The 10,961-nt window shown below is 36.4% G+C and overlaps 1 protein-coding gene across 2 annotated transcripts; it reads right to left on the reverse strand.

Annotated features, from left to right (window-relative positions):
• Positions 1-86: 86 nt before the first annotated feature.
• LOC111494581 (LRR receptor-like serine/threonine-protein kinase IOS1) lies at positions 87-5,740 on the reverse strand. Of its 2 annotated transcripts, none has more exons than XM_023144542.1 (13): positions 5,557-5,740; positions 4,928-5,471; positions 4,388-4,845; positions 4,178-4,310; positions 4,032-4,103; positions 3,877-3,948; positions 3,707-3,787; positions 3,449-3,606; positions 2,120-2,337; positions 1,920-2,046; positions 1,144-1,206; positions 851-1,040; positions 87-700 (listed from the first exon to the last, which is right to left on the reverse strand). In XM_023144542.1, the coding sequence occupies exons 1-13, from the start codon at positions 5,651-5,653 to the stop codon at positions 295-297; spliced, it is 2,619 nt and encodes an 872-aa protein (XP_023000310.1). In that variant the 5' UTR covers positions 5,654-5,740; the 3' UTR covers positions 87-294. The 2 variants fall into 2 exon arrangements, with proteins under 2 accessions (XP_023000310.1, XP_023000309.1); XM_023144541.1 differs by having other exon boundaries at positions 2,120-2,340.
• Between the last annotated feature and the right edge of the window lie 5,221 nt (positions 5,741-10,961).

The following is a 10,961-nucleotide window of genomic DNA, read 5'->3' on the forward strand; positions in this document are numbered from 1 at the left end:
ATACCTTTATTTTCGATACCTCAATCATAATAACTCTAAAGTTATGTATGTTTAATTTGGAGCAAACTTACGTTGACGGACCTCTTAAGAATTTTCGAGTAAATATAAAACAGGTTAAAAAGACACATGTTGACATGTAGAGATAGTTTTTACTCTTAGAAGAGAGAAGTAACGTGCCCATGACGTAAGAACGGCATGGAAATACCCGAACTATCAAGTATCGAATTTGAATCTTGACCTTGGGCGTTACAAATACTTCATTTGTCAACATTAAACGTATGATTTGTTTGAATTCTACCTGGGACTTAAAATTGAATCAGAGCCAATTGAAGTATAAGAAATATTTTGATTGTTAAGTGGCGTATGTGCAGGTGGTCTGTTCTGAGCCATTTCTTGACACTCAATCAGTTGTTTCACCACATCGCTCATTTCAGGCCTTTGTGCTGAAGTTGGGTGTGTGCAAGACAAAGCCAGCTCCATAAATTTTCTAGCTGAACAACTTTCTATGGGGCCTTCTAATCTTTGATCCACAATGCTTTCATGCCTTCCTTCTGAAATCAGAGGCATTGCCCAATCCACTATGTGGATGTTGTTTTCAGAACTACTGATTATGACAGGTTGCCCTGTGATCAACTCGAATAACACGATCCCGAAACTATAAACATCGCTTTTCTTGGTGAAGTTTCCAGACAAATGGATCCTGCAATAACTCTCTATTTTGAATAAGATGCTTCTTTGAACTTTAAAAGACTCTAGTTGTTTCGAAACTGTTAAAAAAATTTAAAGTTAAGGATGGTATATTACTCGTTTAAGACGGAACATGAAAAAATCAATTGATTGTGATACTTACGTCGGGTCGACATATCCAAAGGTGCCGGCAGGGCATGTGGCCAAATGAGTATCATTTTCATTTGCAAATATCCTGGACAGTCCAAAATCTGATATCTTAGCCTGCATTTTTTCATTCAATAAGATGTTTGAAGTCTTCAAATCTCTATGAATGATAGGCGGCTTGCAACAATTGTGCAAATATTCCAGCCCTGCAGTTGGTTTACTAGATGTCACAAACCACAAGGGTAAGTAATAGAAAAAAAAAAAAAAAATGTATGAACTAATAAGTTTTTGTGTTGTTTATATATATACCTTGAGCTGCGTCAAGTGCAATTTGGAGTCTTTGCATCCAACTCAAGACCTTAGTTGTTGAATCTGCAAAGAGGTGTAAACAAAATGATCATATATAGTTAACATGTCGAGAATTTTTGGGAGAGGAGTCTACGTTGGCTAGTTACGGGAAAGACCATAGATTTATAAGGAATACTATATCCATTGGTACGAGGCCTTTTGAAACAACCAAAAGCAAAGTTATACCATTGTGGAGGGTCGTGGTTCCTAACATGCTATCTGCTCTTAACTTAGCCATGTCAATAGAATTCTCAAGTGTCGAACAAAGAAGTTGTGAGCCTTGAAAGTATAGTAAAAAATGACTCAAGTGTCGAACAATGGGTGTATTTTGTTCGAGGGCTCTAAAGGAGTCGAGCCTCGATTAAGTAAAGTTGTTCGAGGGCCCCATAGGCCTCATAGAAGACGGTGAGGATTGTTGAGATAGGAGTCCCACATTGGCTAATTAAGGAGAAGATCGTAAATTTATAAGCAAGGAATATTATCTTTATTGGTATAAGGTCATTTGGAGAAACTCAAAACAAAGCCTGATATAGAAACTGCATGAACCACAGGCACTTAAACCCCAAATCAATATAGATAAAAGCTCTTGATAGAGAAGCAGTTTTGGACATGAATAGAGGTCGTTGAAGCAATTGAATTGAACATTTGAAGCTGGATTAAAGTTTTGTGATTCATATCAAGTCATCAAGATATATACGCTTTAAAGAGATCTCTTCTTATAAGATAACGTTAATTACCAGATAGATTTTTGCGTAGATTTCCATTAGCCATAAATTCATAAATGAGCGCCTTATTCTCAGCCTCATCACAGTAACCAACGAGAGAAACCAGATTTCTATGATGAACAATGGCTAATATTTGAGCCTACAGTAACAAACACAATATATCAGATATTACTTTTAGTACAACCAAATTTTATCAACAGAAGAACACTAACCTCTGCTTTGAACTCATTTGAGCCTTGGCGTGATGATGCAGATAGCAACTTAATGGCCACTTGAACTTTATCACTCAGTACACCCAAATATACTTTTCCAAAACCTCCTTCTCCTATAGAAGTTTTCAAGTTATCTGTTATAGCCAATATCTCAGAGTAACGAACTTGTTGGTTCTTTGAACTAAGCAACCTTTTCTGGATTGATCTTTTCAGCTGCTCTGCTGCAACAAGAAAAACCAGACACATTTTGGTTTATTCTACACGTTTACGAGTGAAAATACGCGCTTCAGATCACCCTACCTAACCTAGGACGTGACATGCTGACGGTCGACTCCAACTAACAAAGGAGTTCATTGTCAACCTAACGTGAAACTAAACTAACTTTATAACCCATAAGCACGACTTCTATTATCGAAATCGTTAATGTAACAGCCCAAGCCAAGCCCGTAAGCAGATATTGTCCTATTTGGGTTTTCTCTTTCAGGCTTCACCTTAAGATTTTTAAAATGCGTTTGTCGGGGAGAAGTTTCCATACCCTTATAAGAAATGTTTTGTTCCCCTCTCCAACCGATATGGGGTCTCACAATCAATCCCCTTGGGGGCCAGTGTCCTCGCTGGCACACCGCTCGGTGACTAACTTTGATACCATTTGCAACAGCCCAAGTCGAACGTTAGAAGATATTGTCCTCTTTGGGCTTTTCCTTCAAGGGTTTTAAAATCCCTCTGCTAGGGAAAGGTTTCCACACCCTTATAAAGAATGTTTCGTTCCCTTCTCCAACAAATGTAGGGTTTAAGGGACCAGCGTCCTCGCTGACACACCGCTCGATGACTAGCTCTAATATCATTTGCAACAGCCTAAGCCCACTGCTAGTAGATATTGCTTTTTTTGGGCTTTCCCCTTAAGGTTTTTAAAATATGTATGCTAGGGAGAGGTTTTCACCCCTTATAAGGAATGTTTTGTTGCCCTCTTCAACTGATGTGAGATTTAGGGGGCCAGCATCTTGCTGACACACTGTCCAGTGACTAACTCTGATACCATTTACAATAGCCTAAGTCCACTGTTAGCAGATATTATCCTCTTTGGACTTTTCTTTTAGGGCTTCTCCTTAAGGTTTTTAAACCGCGTATTCTAGGGAGAGGTTTCCACACCCTTATAAGGAATGCTTCGTTCCCCTCTCCATCCGATGTGGGATCTCACATTTAAGTTATTGATCTATGTCGGTTAAATCTCTGATCATTCAGAAAAATTTCATCCATTTTGCCCAAGTTGCTTTGTCCACGCTTGAATCAAAGAAGTAACAGAAGTAGCAGAAGAGATGAGAGATTTACCTCTTTGTTTCCTTCTTTTGTAGATTACTAGAGTAACCATTATGATAGATAGGGGCAGAGCTAGAGCTAGAAGAAGAAGAAAGTAATTGTTCCTCTTGTTGTTCTTCCTCATGTTATCACATTTAAGTGATGTACAAAGATCTGGATTTTCACCAACACTTACACAAGCAGAAGACACTATCAGGTTTAAGAAAATGAATTTTCATTTATATGAGAGTTCTAGAATTAGAAGGTAACTTAGAATGAAGTGTAGGGAACCTTAATGCAAGTGATTTAGCTTCAGCCCTTTGCAAGAGAACTTCAGGAACTGAGCCTGTGAGCTTGTTTCTGGTTAAAATGCTGCAAAACACAGTAAAGAAATAGATGAACTTCAATTTTCACTTGGCATTTCATGCTGTGGATGGCAGAATTAAAGCTAAGAAACTTACAGAACTCTCAAATTTGGCAAATTTGCTAAGAACTCTGGCAGTTCTCCAGTCAATTCATTGTGGGACAAGTCCCTAAGAGAGATCAGGTTATTAAGTTGAATTCCAATGCCTAAAGCATTACTGACATTCATGCTTCCTAACAGAGAGACACTTACAGTGTTTGCAACCTTGTTAGATTTGCTATGTAAGAAGATATTTCACCTCTCAATCCACTTGCTGATAGATTCCTGTAATACACAAAAATTCACATTTTCTCATGTATTCATATGATCTCATGAATTCATAGAAGGCTTGAACTTACAAGGATATGATTCTTGGATCAGTTGCATTGCTACAACGCAATCCACTCCAAGGGTATTCCATTGGCACACATGGATTTCCTTGCCAATCCCTCTTTATCCCATAACTTAACTTGATATTGGTAATGGCACTTACTAATTATCCAAACAAAAATCACATTAGTGTTGATTAACGTCCAATAAACACACAAAAGGAAGTTAAAGAAGAATACCATCTCCTTGATTTGCTTCTAACTCGATCACGTCTTTCACATAATATATCTCGAGAGCATTGATGATGGGAGGAAGCGTCGCATTCTCGGTCGAAATGAAAGAAAATGCAAGCTCATCTGTTGCATCCAATGGATCTTCATTGGAAACAGTTAGAGTGGTCAAGTAACTTGGAGTTAGAGGTCCATAAAAAAGGTTCCCATTGAGGGTGATATTGAACACTCTACTTTGGTTGGGTTGAAGCTCAAGAACCTCGGAAAAGTGCATAAATACATAATATTGAGACAAATTCCTCGTATTCCACGAAATATCCTTTAAAATGGAAGCACTTTTCATCACAATGGATGGCACTTGATAATTGTTCTGCTCAATCATACCTACTGAAAGATTGGTTGTTACTGATTCGTCACCATAGTAGTTAAATGACGACCAAATGCGATCGTAAGCATCATAAGGGTATCTTAAGACAAACAAAATAACATGTCAGTATCTCACTTTAGTAGGTAATTTTGGTTTTTTTTGCAAAAGTAGTGATTCAATACCTGTATTCTTGATAATCTTTTGGACCGAAGTCTAATCGAGAATCGAGTGATAAGGATCCCGACACGGTTTGATAAGTGATGTTGAGTAAAGGTCTAAATTCTAAAGATGAAATAATTGGCACTCCATTCCCTGTATTGATCAAACAAATGTGCACATCCTTTGAGGAGGTAATATGTATGAGATCTATGAAATGTTCCATGTGTATGTCAGTGAAGTCTACAGTCTCCCAAAAGCTATTCCCAATGTAGAGATCGAACACCGGTGGAACGTTCAGGCCGTCGTAATTCTCGTACAAGAAACTCGCTCGAATCAAATACTTGATACCCTTAACAATGCTTACATTGTAACAGCTCCTAACTCCCTGAGGGAAGCTTCTGAGCATCTTCATGTGCCTTGGATAAGGACCTCCACGTCCAATTGTTGCACTTATGCTTCCACTTACACCGCTCTTTATATAGGGCGCATCAGAAACATAGCTAACGTTACTCAACGAGTCCGTAAATCTCGTACCTTCTGGTGTTCCACAAGCTAAACTAATGAAGCCTAGGAAACAAATAACATACACAACTTAAGCTTCATCACTCTCTCTATATATAGATTGGATGAAGTTGGATAATTTTTCTTTTACCTGACTGATCTGCAGCTTGAACAGGAAGTAGAAGAGCCAATGCTAAAGCAATTTGCAAAAAACCAAAAAGGGTATGCGCTGATGCTCCCATTACCATAATCCTCTTTCTCTTGGCTTTGTCTTTGGCTGTGCATATATCGCTGAGAATTTAGAAAGCAGCCATTTTTGCAGCTTGAAACATGTATGTAAGCCTGTGATGATTACAGAAAGTCAACACAAGAGGCATTCCCTTTAAAGAATGGGCACATGGGATGCCTTTGACTTTATATTTAACAAATATAATAGCAGAAGAGTTTCAAGTCGGTAATGATTTAATTATTGGCAGTTATCAATGTATGACCCTAATTCTTAGTTCAACTTAATAGTATTTGGTGCCAACTTTTCAAATGTTTTTTTTTTCTTATCATTATCATTCCCTTGTCCTATTTTTTTCATAAATCCAAACTCTCATAAGTTGTCATGATTAGTGTGAGATCCACATCGATTGGAGAGGAGAACGAGTGTCAGTGGAGATGTTGGGCTCCAAAGGGGGTGAATTGTGAGATCAGTTAAAGATGACGTATTTATTTAGATTGCTGTCAGTTAGTATCTGATTAAATCTCCTCATTGTTACTTAGTTTTGATTTGATTTACTATTGATTTGATTAGATTTTGTTTTGATTTGATTTGTTTACTGGTTTGTTACCGATTTTCTGCAGATTTTTTGGTAGATTTTCTAAATATCTTTTTATATTATCTAAGCATTCTTGCTTTTTCATAATTCAATTTTCTCATCAACCATTCAATTCCTCACTCTTTCACTAACCATTAGTATCAGAGCTATCTTCTTAAGAGATTTGTGAGATCAAAATGGGAGGAGAATTGAGAAGCAATAGAAGAGGATTACGAGGTCCCTCCACTTCCCACAAATTGGTTGCACAAATCAAATTACAGAAGGAAAAGAAGACAAGGAAATCAAAGGCGAAAACTTGCCTATTTGCCACTGTATCTCAAATGATTTTCATGCGAATAATGTCCCTCAAAACAGCAAGAAGGAAATCTGGAATTATCTCAAGGCTGAATATGAAGAAGATGAGAGAATTCGTAGAATGAAAGTCCTGAATTTGATTAGGGATTTCGAGTTGCAGAAGATGAAGGAGTCGTAGTCGGTGAAAGAGTACTCTGACAGACTTCTCAGCATTGTCAACAAGGTGAGATTGCTTGGTTCTGTATTAAATGATTTAAGGATCGTTGAAAAGTTGCTAGTCACTGTTCCAGAGAAGTTTGAAGTCACCATTACTTCTCTGGAGAACACCAAAGGTTTGTCAAAGATTTCTCTTACAGAGTTCTTGAATCTTGAATCTTTTACAAGCACAAGAGCAAAGGAGGTCTATGAGGCAAGAAGGGGTGATTGAAGGTGTCTTCTTACATGTCAATCATCAAGACAATAATAGGTATAAAAACAAGAAAATTTTCCAATTGACATCTAGAGATTCATTTGCCAATTATCAGAGACAAAAGGAGGAGGTAAATCCTATCCACCTTGCCATCATTGTGAGAAGAAAGGTCATCCACCATACAAGTGTTGGAGAAGACCGGACGTCTTTTGCTCCAAATGCAATCAACTTGGACATGAAGCTGTAATATGCAAAGTCAAAGATATGGTGAAAGAAGTAGATGCACAAGTAGTTGATCAAGAAGAAGAAGATCAATTGTTTATGGTCACTTTTCCCTCAAGCAAAGAATCAAGCGAGAGCTAGTTGATTGACAGTGGGTGCGCAAATCATATGATATATGACAAGGAGTTTTTTGAGAAATTAAGAGACACTGAACTTAAGAGAGTGAGGATTAGCAATGGTGAACACTTGGAAGTCAAGGGAAAAGGCACAGTAGCTATAACAAGCTATGAAAGTACAAAATTTATTCCAGATTTTTTATTTGTACCTAAAATTGATCAAAATCTCTTAAGCGTTGGTCAGTTACTTAATAAAGGCTATAAAGTGTTTTGAGAATAAGCGGTGCTTGATTAGAGATGCTAGTGGCAAAAACTTGTTCAATTTCAAAATGAAAGGAAAAAACTTTGCTCTAAATACGACGACCTTTATATCCAGAGTTAGTGCCACTGAGATTTGACACAAGAGACTTGGACACTCTCATCATCGAGGTTTGCTTCAGATGTAGTCAAAGAAGCTGGTAGAAGGACTTGCTGACATTGATGATGACATGTCTCCTTGCCATGCTTGTAATTTTAGGAAGCAACATAGGCAACCCTTTTCTAAACAGGCATGGAGAGCCTCAAAAAAACGGCAACTGGTTCATACTGAGCTTTGTGGTCCTCGGCGAACACCATCATTAAATGGTAATCTTTATTACATTGCTTTTATTAATGATCTAACAAGAATGTGTTGGATATTCTTGTTGAAGGAAAAGTCAGAAGTTGTGGGTGTATTTTGGAAATTCAAAGCCAAAGTTGAGAATGAAGGTACATGCTTGATTCAGACTATAAGATCAGATAATAGTCAGGAGTACACTTCAGAAACTTTTAACAGGTTTTGTGAGAAGGCTAGAATTGAACATCAATTGACAACACCATACACTCCTCAACAGAATGGGTTCAGTGAAAGGAGGAATAGATTCATAATGGAGATGACGAGATGCATGCTTCATGAGAAGAATCTTCCAAAACGTTTTTGGGGAAAAGCAGTAAACACTATTATGTGCTTGCAAAATCGAATTTCAACAAAAGTTGTGAAGTACCTGACACCATTTGAAGTTTGGTATGGTTACAAACCTTCTTTAAAGTTCCTTAGAGTATTTTGGTATCCTTGCTTCACTTACATTCCACAAGTCAAGCGTGATAAGCTTGACAAAAAGTCAGAAGTTGGCATCTTTGTTGGGTATAGCACTATATCCAAAGCTTGCAGAGTTTTTCAACTGCACACTAGTCGTGTTATTGTGAGTCGAGATGTTCATTTTGCTGAAAATGAGCAATGGAATTGGGAAGAATTGACGAAGGTGAATCAAATTTCTAATGCACCAAACAATTTAATCTTTGGTAGCATGTTAGAAGAGTCTGAAGATAACGACTAGAAGAGTCTGAAGATAACGACTAGAAGAGTCTGAAGATGAACGACTAGAAGAGCCTGAAGATGAACGACAAGATGCTTTGGTTGATGATGCACCTGTTAGAGCAGGAGCTAGAAAAACAAAATCTAGGAGTTGGTTGATCGACCTCTAAATAGAAAGATAATTGGAGTAAGATGGGTATTCAGAAAAAAGCTTACTCCGGGTGTTCAGAAAAAAGCTTACTCCGGGTGTTCAGAAAAACAAGGAGGATTGCGATATGTCAGTTAGTATCTGATCCCAATCATAGGGCTATGTCAACCATGAGAAGACATTTTTGAAGAAGAATCTAAAGGTCCTACCGAAAGTTGAATCCAGGTCGCTGGATTCAAAGTCCAAAGTGCTAACCACTCCACCATAGAACCAAACAGTTTATATTAATCTTATAATAAAATCATCTAAATGTTATAATAAAATCACTTTAAGAGCATTTATCATTGATTCGAAGTGATTGAGTAAGTTAGATGATAAAGGTCCTATCGGAAGTCAAACCCAAGTCGCTGGATTTAAAGTCCAAAGTGCTAACCACTGCACTATAGAATCAAACATTGAATGCTAATCTTAGAATGAAATCATCTTTTAAGGCACCCTTTATAGATTAATGAAATCACCTTAAGGTACTCTAAAAGGTGGTCAAAGTCAAACCTTCCAAGTGACTTTTGATTAAGTCTAAAAAGTGAAGGTCTTAAACCACTACACCCGAACGAAATATTTAATATCAATTTTATAATGAAATCATCTTAAGGGCACACATTTTATCATTGAGTAACCTAACTCTAAAAGGTGAAGGTCAGTAAAACCTAGATTCAAAGAGACTTTTGATTAAGTCTAAAAGATGAAGGTCCTACCGAGAGGCAAACCCAGGTCGCTGTACACCATAGAACCAAATATTTAATATCAATCTTATAAAGAAACCATCTTAAGGGCACACCTTTGAGTAACCCTAAAAGGTAAAGGTTAGAGTAAAACCTAGATTTTAAAATGACTTTTGATTAAGTAACCCTAAAAGGTGAAGGTCCTGGGAGTCAAACTCAGATCGCTGGATTCAAAGTCTAGACTGTCGTCCATTACACCATAGAACCAAATGTTTAACATCAATCTTGTAGTGAAATCACCTTTAAGGGCACACCTTTATCATTGAGTAACTATGAATGGTGAAGGTCGAACCAAGAGTTCAACCTCGGATCGACAATGTTTTTTTATGTTTCCTTTGAGGATTGCTATGAGAAAAATGATCTGCACAAACATGTGGATCCATGAGTATAACTTTCATTTGCAAATACTCTGGAAAGTCCCAAATTTGATACCTTATCTTCGAGTTTTTCATCAATAAGCTATTTAAAGATTTCATAATACTTTATAATACTCATTATTTGTTGGAAACGTCAATGATCCCACAATAATAGCAACTCTAAATTTCACAATTTTGAAAAGAACAAAACTCTAAAACTCAATAACGACCAGAGAAGAAGATTATTCATACTATTGATGTACCTAAACAAAAGCATTTTGTGCATCTATGAATACATGTATATAGAAATTATAAGTGTATTAGATGGGTATCATGAATCTAGATTAATTTCTAGATAATAACAATTATATCGACTAAAAATTTACCCATTTTGTTAAACACCGTTTGAAAAGAAAAAAAATATATCTCCACAAATAAGAGACTCTAGTTGGATTTACACTTAGTCTCTTTGATTTATGCATAAAGCCTAGTAATTAATTCTTTAGTTCTTAACAATAATTTTTATTATTTTATTTGTAATTTAATTGTTATTCATTTAATGAAAATTCAAGGTTATTAATGTAATCTTGAATAACATGTAGTTGACACACAAGAGGATCGTGTTCGAGTAATAATCTAAAGGATCTATAATATATGGATAAGGATGGGTCTTATTCTAGTAAGACTATTGATCTAGCCTATTTTATAACTTTATAACTGTTACAAATTATTTGATCTACAAACTTATAATTACAACACTAAATTCTTCAAATTTAAAAATTTGTGCATGCATTTGAAACAAACCGTTAAAATAATTATTACTTTTTTTTTTTTTTTTGAAGTTCAAGAGTTCAATTGATACCATTATAAGTTTGATGTGAATTAACGTTTTTTAAACAAAATCTAGCCAATGGTATAAATTTATACACTCAAGATCTTATTTATTTAACCTCTAAAATGGGTATAAATTAAAATTAGGCCTTATTTATAAACACCTTGTGCTGCATTAACTGCAATTTGGAGTCTTTCCATCCAACTCGAGACTTTTGTGCTCGAATCTGTTTCAGAAGAA

This window comes from Cucurbita maxima, unplaced genomic scaffold (genome assembly GCF_002738345.1).
Source record: "Cucurbita maxima cultivar Rimu unplaced genomic scaffold, Cmax_1.0 Cma_Scf00020, whole genome shotgun sequence".
Lineage (NCBI taxonomy): Eukaryota > Viridiplantae > Streptophyta > Magnoliopsida > Cucurbitales > Cucurbitaceae > Cucurbita > Cucurbita maxima.